At 52.8% G+C, this 23,413-nt stretch overlaps 8 protein-coding genes and 1 non-coding gene across 9 annotated transcripts; 3 read left to right on the plus strand and 6 right to left on the minus strand.

Annotated features, from left to right (window-relative positions):
• Positions 1 to 44: 44 nt before the first annotated feature.
• On the plus strand, positions 45 to 377 carry BDZ83DRAFT_755049 (uncharacterized protein; the record flags this gene model as incomplete). Its single annotated transcript, XM_060514562.1, has 1 exon — positions 45 to 377. The coding sequence occupies one exon, from the start codon at positions 45 to 47 to the stop codon at positions 375 to 377; it is 333 nt and encodes a 110-aa protein (XP_060361716.1).
• On the plus strand, positions 296 to 1,028 carry BDZ83DRAFT_631471 (uncharacterized protein). Its single transcript, XM_060508902.1, has 2 exons — positions 296 to 318; positions 370 to 1,028. The coding sequence occupies exon 2, from the start codon at positions 405 to 407 to the stop codon at positions 930 to 932; it is 528 nt and encodes a 175-aa protein (XP_060361717.1). The 5' UTR covers positions 296 to 318; positions 370 to 404; the 3' UTR covers positions 933 to 1,028.
• A 359-nt stretch (positions 1,029 to 1,387) lies between these two features.
• On the minus strand, positions 1,388 to 2,444 carry BDZ83DRAFT_631472 (uncharacterized protein). The gene is made up of 4 exons (XM_060508903.1): positions 2,375 to 2,444; positions 1,971 to 2,318; positions 1,843 to 1,919; positions 1,388 to 1,787 (listed from the first exon to the last, which is right to left on the minus strand). The coding sequence occupies exons 2-4, from the start codon at positions 2,266 to 2,268 to the stop codon at positions 1,671 to 1,673; spliced, it is 492 nt and encodes a 163-aa protein (XP_060361718.1). The 5' UTR covers positions 2,269 to 2,318; positions 2,375 to 2,444; the 3' UTR covers positions 1,388 to 1,670.
• A 2,136-nt stretch (positions 2,445 to 4,580) lies between these two features.
• On the plus strand, positions 4,581 to 5,885 carry BDZ83DRAFT_631477 (uncharacterized protein). Its single transcript, XM_060508904.1, has one exon. The coding sequence runs from the start codon at positions 4,679 to 4,681 to the stop codon at positions 5,840 to 5,842; it is 1,164 nt and encodes a 387-aa protein (XP_060361719.1). The 5' UTR covers positions 4,581 to 4,678; the 3' UTR covers positions 5,843 to 5,885.
• A 245-nt stretch (positions 5,886 to 6,130) lies between these two features.
• On the minus strand, positions 6,131 to 7,316 carry BDZ83DRAFT_584812 (arabinosidase; the record flags this gene model as incomplete). Its single annotated transcript, XM_060505799.1, has 3 exons — positions 6,131 to 6,643; positions 6,716 to 6,904; positions 6,966 to 7,316. The coding sequence occupies 3 exons, from the start codon at positions 7,314 to 7,316 to the stop codon at positions 6,131 to 6,133; spliced, it is 1,053 nt and encodes a 350-aa protein (XP_060361720.1).
• A 1,270-nt stretch (positions 7,317 to 8,586) lies between these two features.
• BDZ83DRAFT_785544 (fungal cellulose binding domain-containing protein) lies at positions 8,587 to 11,657 on the minus strand (the record flags this gene model as incomplete). Its single annotated transcript, XM_060515633.1, has 8 exons — positions 8,587 to 9,037; positions 9,115 to 9,390; positions 9,450 to 9,541; positions 9,600 to 9,742; positions 9,798 to 10,412; positions 10,465 to 11,319; positions 11,372 to 11,550; positions 11,603 to 11,657. 8 exons carry the CDS (start codon positions 11,655 to 11,657, stop codon positions 8,727 to 8,729), a joined length of 2,526 nt encoding a protein of 841 aa, XP_060361721.1. The 3' UTR covers positions 8,587 to 8,726.
• Positions 11,658 to 13,774: 2,117 nt separating this feature from the next.
• BDZ83DRAFT_t217 lies at positions 13,775 to 13,869 on the minus strand. Its single transcript has one exon. It is a non-coding gene; the product is annotated as a tRNA-Ile (tRNA).
• Positions 13,870 to 14,316: 447 nt separating this feature from the next.
• Positions 14,317 to 16,026, minus strand: BDZ83DRAFT_721985 (uncharacterized protein; the record flags this gene model as incomplete). Its single annotated transcript, XM_060512423.1, has 1 exon — positions 14,317 to 16,026. One exon carries the CDS (start codon positions 16,024 to 16,026, stop codon positions 14,317 to 14,319), a length of 1,710 nt encoding a protein of 569 aa, XP_060361722.1.
• A 3,774-nt stretch (positions 16,027 to 19,800) lies between these two features.
• On the minus strand, positions 19,801 to 22,484 carry BDZ83DRAFT_677640 (copper amine oxidase; the record flags this gene model as incomplete). The annotated part of the gene is made up of 5 exons (XM_060511173.1): positions 19,801 to 20,057; positions 20,122 to 20,172; positions 20,229 to 21,159; positions 21,212 to 22,075; positions 22,135 to 22,484. The coding sequence occupies 5 exons, from the start codon at positions 22,482 to 22,484 to the stop codon at positions 19,824 to 19,826; spliced, it is 2,430 nt and encodes an 809-aa protein (XP_060361723.1). The 3' UTR covers positions 19,801 to 19,823.
• Positions 22,485 to 23,413: the final 929 nt, after the last annotated feature.

Here is a 23,413-nt window from a genome sequence, read left to right on the forward strand (position 1 = left end):
TCTTCCCTCCATGAGATAGACTCTATCCTATGCTATCAGACAATATGCCATTCAGGAAGCACGAATGCATAGCGGACAAGTCGTTCGAAGACAACACAGCCTCAACATATGCTGGCGGCAATAGCAACGAGAGAGTCTCTAATGAGAGGGTCTCGAATGAAAGCGACATCGAGGCTGGCGTTCAAGTCAAGCCTGCCGGACCTCGCCAGAAGCATCCAACGGACAGTATCAGTGGACATCAGATCTTTTACATCTTTGGACTCGACGGTGTTGGTGCTGCAGTTCTCTCCGGGGGCATAAATTTTGCTATCGCTTACGGTAAGGCCCCTCAACACTCTGCTGAGCTTAAGCTTTTGGCGAACCAAGCAGCAACATGAGAGTTTATTGACACAAATTATGCAGGCATGTACTCAACTCAGAACATCGCGCGCAATCCCATTCGCCTATTCCAGTTGCCCAACACACTAGCTGGGGATGCAGTGGTGACCATGATTATCCAAACGACAATGACGTGGTTCATCGAGCTTTTTCTTGCCAATCGCGACATGAAGAATGGGAGCGTCCGCCCGATAGGCTTCATCGAAGAACCTTCGTCACCTTTCATGCGGTGGTTTATGATGCTTAATCTGGAAGACACGAGACACACCAAGAGCAGGCTTTCGGTGTTTGCTGAACACCTAATTCGAATTGGGTTGATTTTTGTTGTTTCATTCTTCCTGCTATGGCCAGCCTCGGTCGGAATATTGACCGTTATCGGAACCCGGGGATCCGGGAATGATTGGGATTGGTATTTTCAATCCAAGTGGGCACCGGAAGCCTTCAAAGGGATCCTTGGAGGACTTCTCGCCCTTCTCACAACGCCGGCCATGGCTTCATTCTGGCTTGTCAAGGAGGGTTGGAGCTTGAAGAGGGGAGGGACTTTGTTGAGTTGACGGATGAGTTTTCCAGACGGCTTTGGAACAGGGAATTAGCTTGGCGTTTGACGGAATGGAAAATTTCTTCTCACATCAAACACTCCCAGCGACTCACATCACTGTTTGCTGACTCGCTATAACAAAATGTAACTTGTAAGAAGAAGTACCCGATGGGCAGGGTGGCGGATGAACCACCAACCGACACAAGTTTTGTTCCCTCCCGGCTGCTATTTCTGGCCCGCACGAACTCATTGAATAGTTCATCCCTAATTTTCGGCCCGAAAGGACTAATCTCTGCATGGCATTTAGCGAAGCGATTTACTGGCTGTCGCCTAAACGAATCCATTAATTGCACGTAGGCAGCAACTAACGAAACATACACTACAGCATTGGCACCTCACAGAATACAAGCCTTTCACTAATTGAAATTGCACACGACAAATAAGTAGCTACAAGTGTCAAAGATAGATTTTACGGATTTATTTTGAGTGAAGACGGAAGTGTATGTCGAACAGTGGATTTTACCTGGCGACAAGTTTTCCCCAACTTATCCACGAGCAGCCCCGTGCAATCTATCCTTGACTACCTATACGAGGAACCTCCACATAACTTCGTCAGGCGGTTTCAGTTCGGACCTTGAATTGACGACATTTCCTTCAAGAGGTTACCAGCAAGTATTGATATTTCAATAACTTCTCTTCAAAGACAACCAGCATTGTTTATGAATCTAAGCCATACAATTCTATTCTCAAACAGCTAGGCGTCGTCCGGTATTTCCATCTTCATCACTTCGCAGTGGGAGTTGCGTTGCCATTGACACACGGGACAAAAGTCATCCATGTGAATACTACATGGGCCGAAGGAACAATGATACTGGAGATGTCAGCAATTTGGGCGGACTCAATCGATTCAAAGCTCATCGACCTACGCAATACCACACAATGACGTGTGGAGATTCTTTCGAGCAGTCTTGAAAGCTTTCCGTTAGAGTGCCAGGTGCGAAAACTACCACGGTGTCAGCGATTTATCTCTAGCCTTGCTGGGAGCAAGCTCTACCTTTATTTGTTTCCAAATCGGCACTTATTCGTTGTCGGGTTGTTTGTTTTTCTACCTCGCGTGGATCCTCTTCTGTATTTCTTGCATCTTCCAGCTCTTTGGGTTCTAACGGGTCGTAAACCTTGTAGCTTCTATCTGCAGTCACGGCAACTGGCTGAGCAGTCGTGTTATCAAGAGTGGAATTACTTGGCTCAACTGAGGTCCGCTTTATTCCAAACGAACAGTCCATATCAGTGATGATGTCCTCGGCACTGACCATGAGGGCTAAGGGCTGGTCTGGATAAATTGCGACTATCATCCCGCCGAATGATGAACCCCGGCACAGCCACGTTCCTGATGTTCCAGTCGCTACCGAGGAGCTAGTCAGTTATCAGAACAGATAATCAAGGTGCGTCTATAGTCACCTAATGGTTTCGAAAGCTGGATTCTTCGAACTACCAGCTCTTCTGACGCAAAAGGCAATGTGGTGGTTCCTGGCAATAAAACAACGATGCTCAACTCTCCAGGGCCTAGATTAAGAGTTAAAGGACCACTCTCAAGCGAGTCGTTGGTAAGGAAGGACGATATTCCCACTTCGGGAACCAGCGACGATACGTTCTGTAAGGACGATAAAAAGTCTGATCGCAGCAATGCATAGTCGGCAGGTCCAGGAGCAGGGGGGGGGGGTTTGTTGAAGCCGGGTATCCGCTCCCTACACAACCTGATCCCAATAATGTCTTCCAAGCACTGCCATTCCGTCACGTCCTTCACGCTTCTGTTTCCAAGATAGTCCTTCGTATCCTGATTCTGAAAAATGGGACTCGTCGTGGGCGAGACCGGCTCAGACTTGATATCATCTGGACTCGTTTCATTGCTATTGTGGTTGTACGGGCTAGGAGAAATGTCGTCATCGGGCTCGCTTTCAGACTCAGAATAGCTATCTGGTTCATTCGCGGATAATACGCCGGAATCCTCAGTGCTTTGATCAAGCTCCATGGACCCTATTAGACTCTCCGGAGTCGCGTCATGATCATCGTTCCCTGCCCATAGATAGTTCAATAGTCCGTGAGAAGTCGTTATTGCAATCGGTCGCCTCGTAACATCCCTGCCATTGGTCAAGAGACCTCCTATTCTGGAGATATGCTGGTCGATGATTTTTCCGTTCTTAACAAATGTGGCACAACAAAGCAAGCCGCAGGCTGAGTGGGCTCCCTGTAAGCTTTTGAGGGCTTCGATGTGGTATAATATCGTTCCATTCTTGTGAGCAAGCCCAAATTTTCGCTCGATGTCAAGTAGAAGTTGAGGAAGAGTAACATCGGCGTTGATAGCGGAGAGCTTGGGCGCTCCTTCGTGGATCTCCACTGGATGTTTCATGAATAACTCGGGGAGCTGTAGGTTTCGCATTACACGACGGACTTTGTTGCGGCAGGATTTACTGCCACAGAGTATCCAGATGCATGGTGAAATAGTGACTGAAGTGGACCAGAAATTATGCTGACGCCCTGACATCCAGAGTTCGAGGAAGATGGTTCTTCTTGAGATGTCCATTCGCTTCGCGCGGTCCTTCTCCTTGGCCTGCTCTGCAACCATCTGTGTGACAACGCATTGCAGATCGACTTGCAAACCAGTCTTGACCTGAGGCCACAAGGACAAAAGCTTTGGGGGAACATGGATTTGATCCTCTCGAGCTACCCAGGTCGGTTTACTGGTATGTGGGAATCGCCACAATTGGGTAGAGTCCACAGTTAGCGTGTGACTTGCTGTCACCTCATCTGAGTGAGGTTCTGGAGGAACCCGTGGGGTCTCATCGCTACTGTGGGCACTTAATCTGTTGCTGGCACCAGAAGTTGAGGCAGGCGTGGGAGGTCGCCCTGTCGACAAAAGTTGGGTATCCTGCAGAACCTGCAGGGAATGCGGGGTCGATCGAAGAACTTCATCTCCAGCAAACTCCCGAGATGATCCATCTTCAGGGTCCTCATAAACTCTTGAAGGTGTCGAAATAGTATCTGAGGGTGTTGGAATGTTCTCTCTGTTCGCACTTATCCGCTGTCGTTTCGTCTTCGGGCCACGAATGTGATCACGGTTTGGGGCGCTCTCGTCGTTATCCTCGTCGTCATCCGGAGCAGAAGATTCTTTGCCAGCGAAAGAATGCATTTCACCTTGATTGACAATGAACTAAATGAGACAAAGCGACATTATACGGGGCATCGTCCTTGAAACTACCGGCTCCGGTCTTGCTTGGGTGGCACATTATCTTCATCTTGCCCTGAGTTTAGGCTTCGAAAAACGAAAATGAACATCCAATCTCGCCGTAAGTAGACTTGAAAGTGCAAGAAGCTTGCTGCACTTCGCCGGAAAGGCATTCTCATGGCTTTCAAAAGGGATTTGGAAGATGGCAGTGCACAGCTGCGGAATAAGACCAAAGGGCCAATCGTTGGCTTCCTCCTGATATTACCTACCTAATACCTGATACACAGCCTGATTACTCCAGCCACTAAATGCGAGGTACCTTGGGCATGCAGTAAGACTGACAGACAGAGAAGTCACATGTGACCCGAGACAAACTTGGGGGTTTCCGAGATACAGGTCAACTTAAATGAATGTGTCGTTTTGTAGGTTCAGAGCATCAACATCGATTCCATCTTTGTCGTCTATCGCGGCCACTCATAGTTCGATTACGACTAAGTTAAAACCCACTTGAACTCTTCATTACATACTCTAATCCCCAAATGTCATTTACACGCAAAGCAAAAGGTGACCCCAACGATACCGAGCTTTGCAAACGGCTGTGGCCAGCTTTGGCGGACAAAGTCTACCTCTCCGGTCAATATATGACACTGGCAACATGCGTCAGAAGTACACTGAATACCTGGCGGTATTCCCTCAATCAGCTGTCGCCAGGGATCGAGAACATCGGAAAAGTTTTTGAGGCCATGGATTCCATCAGGAAGTCGCCCCAAATGCCCAGGGAGAGCCTGGTGGAGGCGTTTAAGCCCAGTGCTGCAAACCTAGGAAACCAAGATTGCGACGTGCAGAACGTCATTTCCTTGACAGCATCTCTCGCAACAATGACGATGATTCAAATTAATCCCGAACCAAATACATTTTCTGGTCCAGTAGCGATATGGAACCCTACGTCATCGTTGGGAGAGGCCGTATCTGATTTCTATCAGCCAACACCAGATCCAGAGTTGAAAGCTGCAGCCCTGGACACGCATCTCACTGCATGCTCGCTCGCCAAGTTCCAAGGCTACACTATTGTGTGGGCTGACTTCCTAAATGAGCATCTTCGTATCGACGAGGAATTGAGGCTTGTCTGGATTTTCCAGCACAAGATATGGCTCTCTTCGCAAGTGGGCCGACCGGATTGCTTGGTACCACAATCTGTGCTGCTCGAAGCGCTCGACACACTCAATGTGCTTCTCCCTCCGGACGATGACCACACCAGACGATTTCTACAGAGGCGAGAACAAGAATTTTACAGCTTGGGTTATTGTGGCAGAGTCCCAAGCACCGACTTAAAGAAGTACGCCATCTGGGGAACGAAGATGGACCGGCTTTTGAGCGTCGCAAAAGGCCCAAGAAGAGGGATTTGGCAGTTTCTCCCCACTCCAGATCGATTCAATGTCTTGGAGTCAGCCAACTTCGTGATTGCGTGTGTGGCGCTCGTGTTTTCGATTGTGGGATTCGTGTTGGGACTGGTGTCTATCATCTACGCAAAATTGTCGTATCAGATCGGGCTGGAGTCTATTGACATATCGAAGGTGTCTCTTGATGTGTCCAATGAGTCTCTGGAGTTGACAAGGCTGCAGTACCTTTTGTCAGTTGCACAGGCTTGTTCGGATCCTGACCAAGCGCGATTATTGCCAGACTTTTGTTCTGCGGAGGCCTAGAGCTAGATGTGGCAGAGATGCCTTGTGGTTGTATTCATACCAAGTCACTAGGTGTCAGAACCCTTTCGAAACCACAAACCCCTCTGAACACAATTTGGGTAGTCTGCGTCTAACGGTACACATAGGGAGTTGGAGTGCAAGACACATGAATTGTGATGAGGAACAGCGGGAGTCAATTGGGTTACAGCACAGGAAGTCCTCATGATCATGTTCATTGCGACAGCTCGCTCAGCTGCGGATTATATACACTTATTACAACCTCTCTTATATGTACAACACCCTAGTCGCTTAACCCCAACGCTTTCCCAAAGCATCGTAAATAGTCTGGTTAACAGGCAAAACACCACCATGCCTCAACCCAGTTGGGAACCCAGTCCGCGAACTAGCAGTCCACCCAGAGTTACTCGCCACATTCGTCGTCTCATACGGCCTGTACCCATCATCGCCATAGAAATCAAGCAAAACATGCGCCTTGCCCGCAACCTGGTTATCCCAGTACGAAGCAGGACCCTCAACACCGCTGGCAATGACAGCAGAGCTGCCGCCGGGACGGGTCCAGGTACCGAAGAGACCGGTGGTGGAGACCTCGACAAAGACGGTCTTGAGGGACTCGTCCTTGAGGAAGCGCACAAAGGACTTGCCGTCGGTGCCGGTGGGGAGGATGTTGAGATCGATGATGTTGGTCGGGGACTTGTCGATGTAGGTCTGCGGGGTGGAGAAGGTCTTGAAGTCCGAGGTGTAGGCGTAGCGGATCACTATGGCGCCGGGGCTGCCGGTGTGGTTCGGGTCCGAGGCGGGGTACTGTTTAGGCCGCCGTGGTCAGTTTTCAACAGTCTCGAAGAGGAGCATTGTCAAGGTGGTGCGTGAACTTACAAACTTGGAGGCCCAGTGGACGAGGTACTGGCCCTTGGCAGCATCCCAGATGGCCTCGGGAGCCCACACCATGCCGGCGCTAGAGTTCTCGACAACAACGAGTCTCTCGTTGGTCCAGTTGACGAGATCCGTGCTCTCCCAGACGAAAATGCCCTTGGACCCCTGTCTCTGGGCCGCATCCCAAGTAGTCTGAGTTAAATCACGATCAGCGCCCGGGTTCCTCATCAGAGAGTCATGAGCAGAAACATACTTTTGCGATATTCAAGTCTGTGCCAACGATATACCACTTCTTCCCCTTCTCCGCGCCACCACCGACAACAATAGCAGGGTCACGCACACCGCCCGTTCCCTTGGTCGGCCGAATCACAGGCGAACCAGAGTTGAGCGCGCGGAATGAGGTCGGGTTGTTGCCATTGGAGAGGTACAAGTACACGTAAGGGTCCGCACCGAGGAAGAAGGCACCGAGGTAGCCCGTCAGACTCGGGTCGGCGCGGGGCGCAAGGGAGGTGCCGCTGAAGTCGAGAGACTGGATGGGCGAAGCCTGGACCGATGTCGCGGCCAGGCTTGCGCCCAGGAGGAGGAGGGATTTGAGGGAGGGCATCTTGTGCAGGTGAGGTGAAAAGGGATAGGAGAATGCTGAAGCACACGAGAGAAGAAGAGGAACAGGTTCGCAGTGGATTTGGGGACGTCGAGTCCTTTTATCATGTTTCTTCGGGAGCTGTCAAACCCACATGGATTGACTGACACACCCCGCAATCTGGGGAAACGCAACGTCGAGTCTTGACCATCGTCATAGGTGTGGTATGAGGACGCCCTGTCATTCTCATCTAGGACAAGCGTCGTGATGGCGGGGCGGGTATCGTCGCGCGACGTTAATAACGGCGAAGCTGTCGGCGAAGACACCCCGAGATGGAGATGCGCTACAGCTTAGTCTAGTTACGAGAGACGCGCTCGAACGAACTGCACCCCGCCACGGCCGGCGCCGAGGTTAATACAAGGTTTTTCTGGCTCGTAACTGGTGACTGGTTGGCCATCCCACACACTGCCGTTGCAGTACCGCAGGCTGTCACCACGGAACGTGCCAGGGGCGCTAGAGTTTTCCCGTCGCTGGAAGATCTGCTTCCAGTGTCGTGTCGAGGGCGACCCAAGGCGTGACGGGAGATGCAAGGCACCGGGGACTTCGGGGCCGGGTTGGGCGTCGGTTGCATCCACCGAAGGAATGGTCACGAGGGCCATCACGAAATAAGGTAAACACGGATAGAGTGGATAGAATCAGACCATCTCCGTACCTCATGGTTTTCAATTAGAAAGCTTGAGGAGCTGGGCGAGCAGCTCAAGCTGAGCTGCATGCTCTCGAATCAGGGAAATTAGGTCACCGCTCATCCCATGTGTTTGCCGCCCCATCAATATTCTCGTGTCTCCAGTCGTCATCGGCAGGCACATGGCAAAACACTGCCAGGCATGGCCAGACGTGGTTCCTCCGAAGTAAACGAACAGGGAAACGTCGACTAAAACAAAACCTTAGAAAGAGGGGCGGACCACACGACTCTCCCCAGAAAGAGGCAGAATTGGGGATGATCCAGGTGCCGGGAGATCTCAGATACGACGTCAGTTGGCGTGTGGGGTTAGGCGTGGTGCCGAGTCCTTTTTTCATTGGTGCGCATGTTTGGGTAGAGCGCCGGACCGAGGGGTAAACAAGACCTTCTTCATGGTGCAAAAAAAGCGTGCGCTTGATGGGGTCAAGTGTGGATATAAATATACCTCGGGGTTACGAGGAATTCAATGGAAGATATATGCTCGGAAGATAGATGGCGCAAAAAAGTATGTACATGCGAAAAACATGGTGGATAGAACTGGGAAATAAAGCGCGCCACGTGCGCTTCTCGACTTGGGATACCCTGCCTCGAAACCCCACTCAGAGACACTGTCAATCACGTTAATATCATTGTCATCTCCTTCGAGCAACATGCTAGAGTCATTGGGGCAAGAGGTAAGAAGGGAAGGAAAGTATTCATACCTGAGAGTAGTAGGCGTCCTTGACAGTGCACTTCAACCCAGCAGCACACTGAAAGCTGCCATTCCATGTCGATCCACCACACTGCCCGTAAAGCGGCTGCGCTGTCGAGGTTGCGAGGGCAAGAATCTTGGCGGCGGCGTGTTCGGCAGAGACCACAATGTACGATGACGGGTTAGTGGTGACCATCCCGGGGAAGATGCTGGCATCAACGACGAAGAGGTTATCTGTGCCGTACACCTTGGTGTTGACGTCAACGACAGAATCGCCTTTGCTGCGACCGTCGCTCGTCCCGAGTTTGTTCGTGCCTTTTCCGAGACTCTCAGTCAGCGATTCCGATGTGCAGACGGGTGTAACTTGGGAGGGAGTGCGGGACTCAACTTACCGATCCAGTGGTTCGCGCGACGGTTCGAGTACGAGACGAGCATGTTGTTGACATAGTCTCTGACGGTCGTACCCGGCGGAGGGAAGTTCCAGACAAGGTTGGTCACGCTCTTGAGGGAGGTCTGCAGGTTCTCGAGACCCTTGATGACGGCCTCGACATCATTTTGGTCGCGAAGGTAGGGTACGGTGGACACGACGGTGCCGAGGTTGGCCTGGATAGTCATCCTGCCGCGTGAAGTTGCGCCACGGCCGAGGTATTGGCTGATGGTAATGGTTTCTGTGGGACGTGTCAACATTCAGACGTCAAACAATGATGAGCCTAGAAAGAACACTTACTGCCGTCGGGGGCCCCAAGACTGCCCTCCATGCGGGCCGTGTATTGCATCTGCCGAGTGATGCCATCGGCACCCTTGATCTCCTCGAAGAAGCTGGGATGACATTAACGCAAAGGCAACGGATACCAGCGAGTGGCATGTCACAACTTACAGAGGGCCAATATTGGGTGCAGACTGGGCCAGAATGCCGCTTCTCTTCTGCAAATAGAGGTTCTTGTCAGTGACGTTGGGGTCAGTGTACGCCTCGTAGAAGTCGTAGAACTGCACGTCGGGATGCGTGACGACGGTATCGGTCTAGATTCAATCAGCTTCAATACTCAGATCGTCTGAAATTCTCAGTGAGACCCACGTTGGTGTGATCTTCCAGGTTGTATCCGACAGGCAGGTTGATCCAGGATGCATTGGAGATCATGGTAGGCCCGTCAGTGGAGCTCTTGACGATCTCGAGCTGATCTTGTGGGCCAATGCCGCTGCGCAGGAGAAGCTTGGCACTGCCAAAGGTTCCTGCGGACAGAATCACTCGGCCCGAGATGTTAGTCACGTTGACCGTTCCGGTGTATCCACCGTCCAAGTACGGCTCGACTTCGATACCGGTGATGTGCCCACCCGTCCGAACAACACGTTTGACGGCCGTCTTGGTCCACAGCTTGAAGTTGCTGCGCTTGCTTGCGGTGAGAAGGTATGTCGCCATGGGGCCACCGCGTTCTCCGCCAGAGTACATGTACGGCGTCTTGCCGAACGTGCGGTTCTTGGAGTTTGGGTTCGCATTCAGGTCGAGTTCCGACCATCCAGCAGTGCGAAGTCCGCCGGCGATAGCATTGAAGCCATTCGTCAGGTAGACCTTGCCGTCTTGAGATGGTGTCGTTGTACCGGGGATACGAGAGAAGACCCGGCTTGTGGCAGCAGCGACATCGGTCGACTTCCATCCGGCTGGGAAGTTGTAGTCCCAGTCTTGGGCATATGGCTACAAAACATTAGTATCAACGTCAATTTTTATCAACCGAGGGACGACATACCTTCCACCAAAGAGCAGCGTTGATGGCGGTGCCTCCACCCAGAACACAACCGGCCATCTGGTCGGTATCCTGGCATGCAATACCGGCAGAGTCGCGCCAAATCTGGTTGCAAAGACCAGGAACATCGAACCTGGTCAGGTTGGTACCCTCTAGCCAGGTCGGCTTCATGGTGCCACCCCATCTGCCGGAAGATGGCGGTCCCTTCTCGATCAATAAGACGCTCTTGCCAGCTTCACTCAGCTTGTCGGCCAAGGGAATGCCACCAGCTCCTGCTCCGATGACAATGTAGTCATACGTGCCGGAGGGGACGGGCACACCGGTAGGTCCAGTAGGTGCCTTCGTAGTGGTGGTGGAGGGTGGCGCTGAAGTTGTAGTGGCGCCACCACAGCTTCCCGTGACGGTCTTGGTCGCCAAAGCGGCCCATGCAGAGTACGAGGGGTTCGCGGCATTGGCATCGAGAGCGGCGCCATGAATACCTTGGTTGTCATGCTGGACCAGGTTGATTGAGGCAGGACACGTGGGGTTGGTTGGGCTGGTGAAGGCCTGCGCCCATCCTAGGACTAGGGAGCCCGCGCTGGTTGAGACACTACCAGTGGCGCCGTTGTGGTTCCAACTGAAGCAGTTCTGGCACCGGTAGATGAGGGTATAGTGTGTCGCATTGATGGTAGACGAGATCTGTGTGAGCTTGGCGTCGCCTGCATAGACGTCTGGCATCACGTAGCCTGTTGCCCAGCGGAACGAAGTCAGGATATCAGAGCCACTGGGCCATGCCATGAGAAGTAGCTTGTTGGTCATCGATCCGCCAAGGGAGATACCGCACCAGCCGGTGCCCTGGCCGTTCTTGGAAGCGCATTGCTGGACAAGCACTATCAGTCATTGAAACGGACAATGGGTTGAGGAGACCTACGAGATAGCCAACGAATTCGTTGGCGTCCGTTGTCAAGGCATTTTGAGGCAGGGCGAAACCGTACGTCATGCCCCCGGCCGTCTGAGCGCTAGTTGCGGACCAAGTGTCGAAGATGATGCCGGTCTTGGAGTCGGTCAAGACGACCGGCGTAGGGGATTGGGCGGCAGCTCCATCGAGGACTTGCACACCGTGTTAGCAAGTTGCTTGTCTTTGATGATAACATATACCTACGAGATGTTGTGGCCAGGAGTGCTGCCAGAGCACCAGAACGACTGAAAAACTTCATGGTACCGGACGTCAATGTCAACACAGGTCTAGCAACCAAAGTTTCGGATCATGCTTTCACCTTCTGGGAGGGCGAGAGATGATTTAAAGGAACAGTGACATTTGCCAAGGCCCAACACCTCCTTGGATGCAGTCTCCCTCGCCGCCATCCTGGGACCTACTACTTTCTTCTTTCAGATGTAAACCCTGGAGTTGGCGCCTTCTGCCACATGACCACAGGCTCCCAGCATATGGCTCGGCCAGTGATATCTCCCGTGATTGTGGATGGGTGCATGGTTTGCAACTGCACCGATAGGAGGAAATGTTTGTCTAGGGGGTCCATCACAGTATGGGGGAGAGCGGCACATGTTATCGAAAGTGGTGGGGTTGGGCCTCTTTCCAACGGAATGTAACAGTGCTGAATTGCCTTTGTTGGTCAAGCCTCATGACCGGGGTTGATCCAGGCACCTCAATCTACCAGAGGCAGCGGGAGAAACCAGCAATCAGATGAAGGGGCAAGGGACGGGATGAAGCGGTGGACGCGGGGGACTCGGGTGTTTGCACATGAGACGAACCAGCACGCGAGAAAGAAGAAACAAGAGCTGGGAAAGAAAATCAAAAAGAAAAAAGCGCCGATGAAGCCTCAACTCGTGCTTGACGTATCTGAAAGTCATGATATTTGACAGGAACACCGCGAGTCTGGATACATCAAGATGCAATGTCTTGGACAGTGAAGTGAGGTCGAAACAGGCGTGCATGGCATTGCCAGGAACGGAATGCGGAGGCAACAAGGCGCAGCCCCACGTTGCGGTGCGGCATTTCGACCCGGGCTTCCCAAATCGACGGGGATATAGCCGGGGTCGAGGGGCGTCAGCTGGGACTTCTTGGCTTCTTGTCAGGAGAGAGGATCATCAGGATGCAACCCTTGAGGGCACTGCAGATCTGAGCTTCTCGCTGTCGATGCGTCTTTTGACAGCCCCTGTATCCGTACCGAGACAACGCCACAGGCTTTGCCACGAGATTGCGGGGGGAACATGCGAGAAGCAAACGCATCTGTCAGGTTGTCGATATCCCAGGCGTTTGGTGCGGCGGCGCGCAGTGTCTTGCTTTTGGATTCTTGTATGAAACGAGCCCATGCCTGACGACTCCCTCGAATGCGGTGCGAGGTATTCGTGAGAATTATTCAGCCAAGGTGTGATGACACGGATTCGTGCATTTTCGTCACTCTGATCCGTTGTTGGATTCGCACGTATTCATCAACAAGCAAATGCAGCCGGCTAATTTGACAGGTTGCCTGCCGTGTGTTGTTATGTTCCATTTCGGTACGCAGCGATGCGACAGCACGGTACTGACTCAACCGAAGCCAAGGGCAACGACGAGCTGGCAACGGCGCCGATTGGAAGAACCAAATAACGCAACGAGAAGGGGCGGTGGAAATGGGAGGTCACATAGGCCCAATTCGAGTCGTGGAGGGCCCGTAATATATGACTTTTGGGTGCCTGCGACCCGCAAGAAGAATGCGGCATTGAGCTCCGAGTCCGTAAACGTTAGGTCGACGAGGGTCTTTTGTTCGGTCGCCGGTGCGGCCAGACGGAGGTTCTTGTAGGATTGCGAGCGGGCGACAATCTTGTGGTTCATCGTCTTCGAATGAGATGGATGCGACGCCATGCAGGCTGCGTATTGATGAGCTGATGATCGGTCATCAGATCCCGAGCAGGATCTATCGACGGTGACATTCTGGTATGAAAAGTATCTTCATTGTCTTTGCGTGCTTCCTCTCGCGTTAGAATGAAAAAGATGTTGGAATATGCAAGTCGGTGAGAAAATGACAAGTTCTGTTGAGGGGTGATGTGTAAAATTCACGTACAGTGCAGAATTCAAAAAGTAGTCTTTGCACGACAACTTCCGAACCGGCGGGAAGTCGCTTCGAGATGCCGGAAAGTACCGCCAGCGAGGAGGAGTTGTCGTGTGTACACAGTGCGTAAATCGCGACTCCAACTAGGGAAAGTCTGTCCGAAAGGGAAGGGAGGAACGAAAAGGAACGAAGGCTAAAAAGCAACGTCGTTTTTTCAGCCCAAAACACCAAAACTTTTTTCACCAGTGCAAAAGAAGACTATGGTTGCGACAAGAAGCAAAAGATGATCAGTGGGAGGCTTGAACTCCCGGCCTTGGCATTACACAACATCTCAGGTGAAATATTAGTACCACGCTCTAACCAACTGAGCTAACCGACCAGATGGGGTGCCATGATTGGCTGATGTTCGGAAAGCCAGAGTAGCGGTTCATACGGAGCTCGACTCAGATCGTCCACTCTTCTGCTTGAATTTGAAGACCACTATCGTGACAAGAGGAATGGCAAGAAAAAAAAAAAAAAACGTGTGTTTTTCTTGGAGTAAATTCAATTGTGCGATTTATTCTACACATTGGGCATGCAAAATTGCAACGGCTGCCCTCTTTCCGAAGCTCTGGTATTTTTTTCGCACAAGAACAAGCAAAACAAGAACCTCTGCTCTATCGTAGCCCTCCAAACGCCTGCTCCAAATGCCGCAATGCCCGCTATGCAACTTCTAACAAATAGCACGGATGTCAAAAAAAAAAAGATGAAATGGAACAAGATGTGACCAGTAAAGAATGCAGAAAAGTACACCAAAGCAATCGCGACGCATGCTCCATCCCAAAGTCTACGAATCGAAAATGGCGCCGTATGCGGGAATACCTCTGCTCTCAAGTCCATATACAACCTTTCTCGTCACCTTTTGATTCGAAATGATGACAACAGCTTCACAAGGACCCATCTTCTTCTGATTCATCGTCGTCGTAGCAATACCCTCATTCTGCGCAAGACCGAGAGCCTGACGACGACTACTCTCCCAAATGCGGTACGTGATCGCGACCAAGTCAGGCCGGCCCGTCTTCTTGGTATCGATGATAACTGCGTCCGGGTCGGCGCGGTAGAGCGCATCGATGACGGCCTGTCCATATGTCTCGGCCGGCCGTTGCGTCGACCAGATGATGCGTACGGGGTGATCCGGCCTCTGCACGAAGAGACTCAAGCAGGGTCCGATTCCCGAGCCTGTAGCGATAACGATGCACGGCTCAAAGAGACCGGCCACGCGGAGTACGCCGTACTGTGGGACGCCACGGGTCCAGATCTTCTTTGGCGGGTTCTTGATGATCTTGTTGGTCCAGTCGCCCGCGTTGGAGACGAGAACGGAGAAGCCCTTCTTTCCAGCGTTGGAGAGCCCCCCTGTTGACTGGGCCTTCTCAACGTCGGTGGATGGGGCGGCGGGGTTCGGGATCACGGCGAAGGCGTGGGTCTCGCGGAGGGGTGCGTCGGTGAGGCGGACGGCTTGGCCGTAGTGGACGTCTGCGTAGTTGAAGTTGAGCTTGACAACATGGTCCGACATGGCCTCGGCTTCGACATCACGTAGGCGGAGACGGGTCCACGGGTACGCGACTAGGAGGGTGATGACGATGAGCATCCAGAATGACGGCGTCAGGACGAGGGATACGGCGTAAGGGGTCCCGGCCGTCGTGCTGTCGTCCGCGGCAAGCAGCAGGACAAGAGCCCAGAAGAATACGATGACGGACCAGCCCAAGAAGCGATGGGTGCCCTCGAACCAGTTGTGAAGAAGGACACGGGCTCTGGGGTGTGCGAAGCCGATGATGGCAGCGAGGAGGGCGCAGATCAGGTAGCTGTCGAGGAGGATGTAGGCCCGTACGGCGTTTGATGGGTTCTTGAGCTGGGCCGTGAGGACGACGAGGAAGGCGACGAACCAGAAGAAGGAGGCTACACCGCAGCCGCTGTGGATGCCACCGTATGAGTAGATCTTGGCAAAGGTGCGGCGAATGCGGAGGGGTGCCTTCGCAGATGGGAAGAGGACGAAGAGTTTGAAGAGGGCGTTGACTGTGTGCTCGTTGCGGATGAAGAGGGCGGCGAGGATGTTTGCTGAGACGGCCGTGGCACAGGTTTGAGGCGTGAGCGGAATGCCTCCGATGAGGGAGCGGATGATGACGAAGATGAGGGCGGCGATGTTTCCAAAGAACGCGAGACTGAAGATGCGTCTGTAGACCGAGCCAAAGTTCCAGCGCAGGTATCGGTAAGGACGGTTGCCCGTCTTTGAGGGAACGGGAATCTCGTCTTCTTCGTCATCAGTGTCGTCGACTGAGCTACTTGATGCGGGAGGAGTCGGAGTCTGAGAAGGAATGCCATCGGTGACTACGAGAGTATGCGTTGATGAGTTGCTGCTCGGCGGGAGGAAGACTTTAGTCGGCGGCGTCAAGGTGAGCTCGGAACTGTTCTTGTCGCCGTTCTTGATTGGAAGGTCGTGGTGAATATCTTCTACAACGGGCACTGGTAGTGTGACTGAAGAAGACGTTGTGAAAGACATGGCTGATACAGGTTAAAGACAAGTAACTAACATTACTGTCAGTGCTGTCCGCCACCAACCTCGAAAGTTCATCAAATGTGACTTACGAAAGAGAATGAAAGAGTGGCCCTTCTACGTGGGTAGCAGATCCAAGTATATGAAATGCTACGACTGAGAGAGTGGCCAGTACGAGATAGATGGCCCAAAGAAGGAACTCTTGCACAGAGATGGAGGCCCGTGTGGAATAAGGAATGGGGAGATCGAAAAAGAAAAGAGGGCGAGCGAGATGATCAGAAAGCACCACCAGATGATGAGGTTTGATAGTTGGATGACTGAAAGGAGACAACATCACGACTTGAGGGGGATTCGATGGTCTGATAAATACTCCCTTCGTGATACTCAGGGAATGTCTCTATCAACCCTTCACATGCCTTGGATCCTTGATCCCACGTGCGCCATGACGGGGGGCACTCGACTACAAGCGCATCCGAAATAGATCCCCTCTGGCGCTGGGGTCTAGCCTCCCTCAAGGTGCCCAATTTGGATCATCGATGGTGGCATACGATGACCGTCGTCTCCGGGTCAGTCACGTGGGGTTGGATAGAAGGATTGAAGAGAATGCGGGCGGCGGCACGGTCAGCGGTATGGTTGCGTCCAGGGCCGATGTTCCCACCAGAGTGGATGCGGCCAAGCCGGGTGGCCGGGTCTCAAAATAGACGTGTTAATGGAAAGTCAGATGTGGAGGTCCGCAGAGTACTTGGGATTGGCTGCGCAGACATTGGTGACTGCCATATCCTCTCTTTTGCTCAGCGACGGCTCTGCCCTTGGCAGCGTGGCGCATCGAAGGGGATATCCTTAGTAACTAGTTGCATCATGGATGCAAGGCGTGGTCGAGCCCTGGTACCACGAGAAGCAAGACTTGACTGTTGAAAGACGTGAGGCTTGCAGCTAGCGCAGCCTCACATAGTTCACACGAGTCCCTTCACGGCGGCTTGGTCCGAGATATCGGACACTTGTCAGATTGTCAGATGGATATCGTGCCACAGGCGTCTGCCTGGAATCGGAAGTACAGGATGATGAAGAATGGAAGAGATGAGCAGTCAGTTCGGAGAGTAGAAAGCGGTTTGCTGTGCGCGCAATAGAGGAAAAGGGCTGGAGACTTCTCCCCCATCTGGCCATTGTCCACCTTCCACCCGTCCTAAACGGGCGATAATCCATCATATCTCGAGTTTTCCAGGATCTTCGACACGAAAAGGAGGTCCAACTGAGCTGAGGTGGATGCTCTGATGGAATGCCAACTGAAGACCCAAGACAACGTTTGTCGGATTTTGGACTTCCGGGGACACTCACTCGACCGTTTGTTTTCGTGAGCCCAAAGGTGAACACACCGAGGCCGTCGAAACAGGCTCAATGGCCGAGAGTCAGCCTGTCAAAAGTGGATGCGTGTCTCGCCCCAAAGTTGTCACCGCGGGAGCTAGGCTTGACTTGCACCTACTCGACCGAGTCGAGGAATGGGAGATGTCGTCCCTGACTCCGATTATCTCCCGCCCTTGGCTACCGTGGGTGCGCGGGTGCGCGGGTGCATACGTGAGTAAAGACGTACGAACCATGGGCTTGGCCCCATCCCACCACTCCTTCGCTCGCACGGCAGACGCCGAGTTACACAGTCAGGCCCAGGAAACTGATCCCGGCCGCATAATGATCCGCGCTAGTTCCCTTCTCGAAGTTGTGGCTGGGAGGACTGGCATGGAGAAGTCAATGGGCGGTAGGTGGCATATCTCTCCGATGATGAGTGGGCTGGCTTGGTTCACGGCGCCTTTTTCTTGGATGAGGGGATGTGGCACGTAGAACGCCAGGCCGCTGGGAAATCTTCAACGTCGCATAGCAAGTCGCATATGGATGGACGCTGAAGAGCTGCACTGACAATCAACTCGTTGGCTCCGGTGGCAAGGCGAACTAGTGGCATCCCGTCGCTCGGATTCCAGCTGATGGCCAAGGTGAACCAGTGTCTCACTGGGAAGATGAAAAGCAAAGATAGAACCACCCAAATCAAGGAAAATGCGATGGACGGAGCGAACGAAAAGTTGACGGGGAAAGGGAGGCCAGAGTAGGGCGCAGAGACTTGACTCCTCTTTCGGTAAAGCGTCTCTCTCCATGCGGCGCTTGAGAGTTGCGCCAGACGGAGGCCTGGCTACGTGACATTGGCTGCATTGTTGGCAGAACCCTAAAGTGCTTTGTCTGGTGGCATGGTGACAGGTGCTGGCGCGGTGCCATTTGGAGGAGCCGCCGAGTGATTTGACGCAACACCAAAAGGTAGTCATGCTGACGGGCAGGTATTTTGAGAACAGCGCGGCTGTTGGCTCTCGAATCGGGAAATCTGACTACTGACTAGGTGAGTAGATCGTTGATGGATGACTTACGTCGCGTCTACCGGGCCCAAGACCCCAGGGCTGCAAGGGGTTGCCGAATCTGCACGTCCGAGGCGTGAACCAGCCACTTGGCGATGGAGCAAGGGAGGGAGGAAACAGAACGCCTCATTTTCCGCCTGTCGCCTGGCGAGGAGGAACATATCGGCGGCATTATCGAACGTCGCTTATCGTCATTGACCGATACCGTCTTGCCCTACTGCCTAGTCAAGTGCGACACGACCCGGATCAGCGTTCGTGACCCGGACCCAGGCGTGAATGCCCCGGGGAAGTTGAGTAATGGGTGCCGGCTGGGATGACTGCGGTGACTTGGCTGAGTCAATGGCCCAACAACCGAGAATTCCTCGCGGAGCCCCCTCCGGACGATCAGCGCTGATCAATCATTGATCAGAGGCCAGTCGGGCATCTTTCTTGGGCCGCAAATCCCCACCCGGTTGCTGGGTTCGACGGGTGCCCCTGTTGATTCTTGGAAATGCTGCCGTTTCCGAGGCGATTCTCATTCAATTTTTTTTTCTTGTTCGAAGTGGTGATGCCAGATGGTTCGATCGGTGCCAGGATGAAAAGACAAGGATGGTGAGATGATGCGCAGATGTGAACATGGGAGGTCTTGCAAGTTGCAGGTGACGGCCCAGAGGTCGGGAGTCGCTACGTACCGAGGCCCTGCAGGAAAATTAGCCTCCCGTGTGCCGCTGCTATTTCGGGCAAAATCTTCACTGAGCCATAGACCTGATGGGACCTCATTGGACCAGCGCACGAGAGTCGTACCTCACGGCGTCTCTCCTCTCATCACTCAAAATCCTTCCCGCGCTTTTCTTTCTTTTTTGGACGAGATTTCCGATCTCGAGCCAACCGCCTTCTTAGATCTGATCTCTGGCGTTGAACGAAATGCCATGTAACCCCAAAACTTTCTCCAAATAGTCGTTAGCAGTGAGCATTCACCACACATTAGCTCAGTCAGCCGCGATGCTACGCCATGATGCCTGTGCCGCCACCTTGCCTTTACTGCTGACTTGATCATTTAAATTTGAGGGTTCGCCTTTCTTGAAGAACTACTGCAGCCTGGTGTTGCAGAACGTAAGGCAGCACAAGGCTATGATGGCCTTCTCGAAGGATTCAGGCATTTCGGTCCTTGATTCCTTTTAGACCTCCACGGTGTAATGTCTTCACTCCTCATTCGTCCATGCCCGAAGCCTCGCTAAAGATATCCAAAATCGAAATCTATCAGGTCTAACCCTGGCAAAGTGCAAGATGACATATAAAGTAGTCTGTACTATTTGTGTATTTCAGCTGCTAATGTAGCCTGCTGCTACTTCTATCTATCACTCTTCGTCATTATATCGTGACCAATCATTTAATATCATTAATATTACCCGAGTCGTCAGATTGCAACATCTATATACTATCCGTGTCATAGTAAGGGTCATCCGGCAAGTAGGGGAACTTGCGAACAACCACATCGCCCTTGTAGGTCCACAAGTCAGCCTGCGTAGGCTCGTAGTCGAGCGCGCATGTGTCCGTCTCAGCGTTGAACGTGAAAACGTCCGTCGTGGTGCCATTGGAGTAGTTGATGCGGACCATGTTGACCGTCTCCACATTCGGACCAATGTCGAAGTAGTTCGCAGGCATCTGTGATAGGGTTAGTACGCGCTCGCCGCTCGTATTCTCACTCGGTAAAGTTAGCTGGACTTACGAATTGAATTCCGGAGTGAGCTGTAGTGAAGACGGTTGTGGGAAGATCACCCTGTCAATCGAGTTAGAGCCCGCTTAATACAAGCGACTAAGGATATAGCGACTTACAGTGTGAGGGACATGATGCATGCCCAGGTTGAGCCACATAACAAGGTCAGTCTGGTTGAGGCTCTCGCCGTCAAAGAACGCATCAAAGTTGATCGGCGGGTTCTCGGTGTCTTGGTTGTTGTATGGGTGACTGCTGCGCGGCTCCGTGTCCTTGCGCTTCGACACCATGATGTCGTTGACTGCCCACTTTGCGGAGTTCTTTAGGATGTTCGAGTCCTTAACAGTTAGATGCGCGGCGCCGGTGTACGGCAAGATGCGATAGGCGCGGTACTCGCCGTGCTTGTTCTTGACGTCCTGGTTAAGGACGAAGAGTTGGTCCTGGTTGTTGTAGCTCCAGTCGAAGCGGCCCTGGTCTTCGTTCTCGATGAACTCGCGCTCTACCTTCATGGTATTGAACGCCTTGCCCTTGGACCAGGGGTAGACTTGGGTCGTCGGGACCTGGTGCATGCGCTGGACCGTGTTGTCGGTGCCAAAAATGTCAAAGTCAGCCTTGAAGTTGACCACGTGGTCGTGCATACTGCCAGACAGCTGGTCGTGGATCTTGAAGCCGTAGCCGTCGTTCTTGGCGTAGAATGCGGCTTGGATGTAGCCGGAGGCACGGACTTCTACCGCAACGCTGCCGTCGAGGAAAAAGCTATAGCTGAACATGTAGTCATAGTTGCCAACGGTTGAGACGGAACGAATGGTGAAGTAGACATTCTTGGTGGCTGTGACGTAGTCCTGAGACGAGTGACGAGCCATGGGGTAGTCGGCGTCGAACTCAAACAGGCAGATGCTGTTCAGGTGCGTGTGGGTTGACTCGGAAACGTAGAACGATGAGTTGAGATAGGTGGCATATGATGGACAGTCGTATCCCTTGAGCAGTTCAAACGCAAATGGGCCAAAACCGTAGTAGGTGTCAAGGTATGCCACGTGAGACTGGGTGGGATCGCTTCCTATCGGTTCGTTAGATAACCATCTAGTACGGGTTTTCAGTATGTAACCTACCGGCGTAGTGAGCCAAAGCTTCCTGGAGACCAAGTTCGTACAAGATCCTCTGGCCCTTGTAACGAATGTCGTAGAGAGCCATGCCGGTATCTCTGTTGAAGCCGACATAAAATGACCAGCCCATCCACTCAATATATTTCCTCTCAGCGTCGACAGAGTATCTGGCACCTTGGGGAGCAACTGCAGTCGGAGGAGCCATGGTGTCCATAGGAAGAACCTGACCTTGCTGATCGGTAGCCGACCAGTCTCCAGCAAAGTTGCCGCCGAGCTTCTCAACGTTCCCAGCCCAGTACGCAGTGCGGAACTCCTCTGTGGTCTCGTAGAAGACACCGTTGTAGTACCACCCCTCCAGAATCCACTTAGAAGGGTCGCGGCCGGTGACGTCAGACATGAAGAACAGTCCCATAGGCATCATTGAGCCGACGTCGAAGATGGAGTCGGGGATGCTCCAGAAAGTATCCCAGCGCTGGATGCGGCCGTCATCCTGGTAGTAGGGATCTATACCCCAGATCTCCAAGGTGTCGTTCTCGAGTCCAAGAGCAGTGGCGTTCCAGAGGTCTTTGGTGATGTCGGCGATGCTCTTGCTGACATCGTAGAGCCATTCTTGCATAGCGTCGTCGTCGGCATCCAGGTTTCGAACGCGGCCGCTAGTCTTACGCGTGTAAGGGTAGTCCAGTCGCTCCCACTTGGTGGTACCATTTGTGACCGGCAATGGGCCGACGAGAATGTCTTGATACTCAGGCTCCTCGGTGGCGCGGAAGTCAAGCAAGACGTGAGCATATCGGGCTGGAGCAGGGCCGCTGCCGTCGATATATGCCAGAGCGTCCGACTTGTTTGGTTGCATGAGCTCGACCAAGACGCTATTTCATCAGTACTAAGATCGAGGTGAAGTGGGTTGAGCTATCATCAGTCCACCTACATCGTGTTATCCCATGAGGTAGCATTGTCACTCAGAGTGAGGTTCAACTCTTTCTGTGCGAAGAGCCATTCCGTGACACCAGCAGCTTCCGGGCCTGTCAGACCACTCCAAACATTGTCTTTGGGGGCGTCAATGTCCATCGGATTGTGAACCACGCAGTCAGCTGGCTCGCTGTCATTTCTGAACTGACGCTTGTTCATGGACTGGCTGAGGGCTTTCCTGCCATGGCCTTTGGCCCTCTGTTGAGCCCATGACGTCTTGGGAAGGCCATGAACTTGAGGAATCAAATCCGAGCCTAGGAGAAGCAGTGCTCCCAGGCCAAAGGCACGAGTTGCTGAAGTGAAGCCCATGTTATCCTAGATCTTGAGGGACTCTTTGAGATTCAGGAAGGCGTAGGGACCTTTCGCAAATCCATTACAATAATGGTGGCGGATTTCGGTAGGTTTTATGGAAAGCTGAAAGATAGCTGAAGATCTTGTGGAACCTTGGGTTACTGGTGATGTTGCACCTGAGTACCTTGACTCGGACATCCTCAACCTGACGTTACCCCGACACCGGTGATAGAGTTGTATCGATGGGTAATCTCGAAGTTGTCCATTAGAGCATCAACTGACAGCTACATTTGGATAATCTGCAGCCCGCAAGCTAAACTGGTCTCAGTATGTGAATGCGCCGCTAAAGATGCAAAGGGAAGCCAGGAGCGAGGAGACCCCGTTCGAACGGCTATGTCCCGGAGGATTGAATGGCTCTAGAGGGGTTCGCTCTCTCCAGACAGGGTAGTCACTGTGTAGCTATCGTTGCCGCGATGGCTTCTGGGCGATATCGAAAGCGACCTATCACGCCGGGGATGAGCTGCATAAGCGAGCCCCGAGAGATAATCACTCGAGAGTTGCAGAACGTGGCGCCCATGTCTTGACGGTTTGCGGACGAGCTAGGGCAGGGGGCCGATGATATCGCAGGCCGCGGCCTACGGATAGAACTGTATGCCGTTCATCGCGTGGGGCTGTATGTAACACAAAGGCGTGATATTGTTTGCTTTCTCCAGCCTTTGGTGTCTTGGCGATTGCTTCGGGGCTCGGATGGCGGATCGATGTAGGTCGGCGTGGTCGGTTGATTCGGGCCAACGGCGTCGGGCCCGTAGCGTTGGGACTGGGGGAAAGCTCTCGATAACACCAGTCCAAGTTTGTCAGTCGAATCCGAGATTAATCTGATAGGACAATAAAGATGGACTGAATGGCACATCGATAATCGAACTCGCCATCATGGCGGCGGTGTCGCT

The sequence above is a fragment of the Colletotrichum acutatum genome, assembly GCF_030867785.1.
Source record: "Colletotrichum acutatum strain CBS 112980 chromosome Unknown BDZ83scaffold_92, whole genome shotgun sequence".
Taxonomy (NCBI): Eukaryota; Fungi; Ascomycota; class Sordariomycetes; order Glomerellales; family Glomerellaceae; genus Colletotrichum; species Colletotrichum acutatum.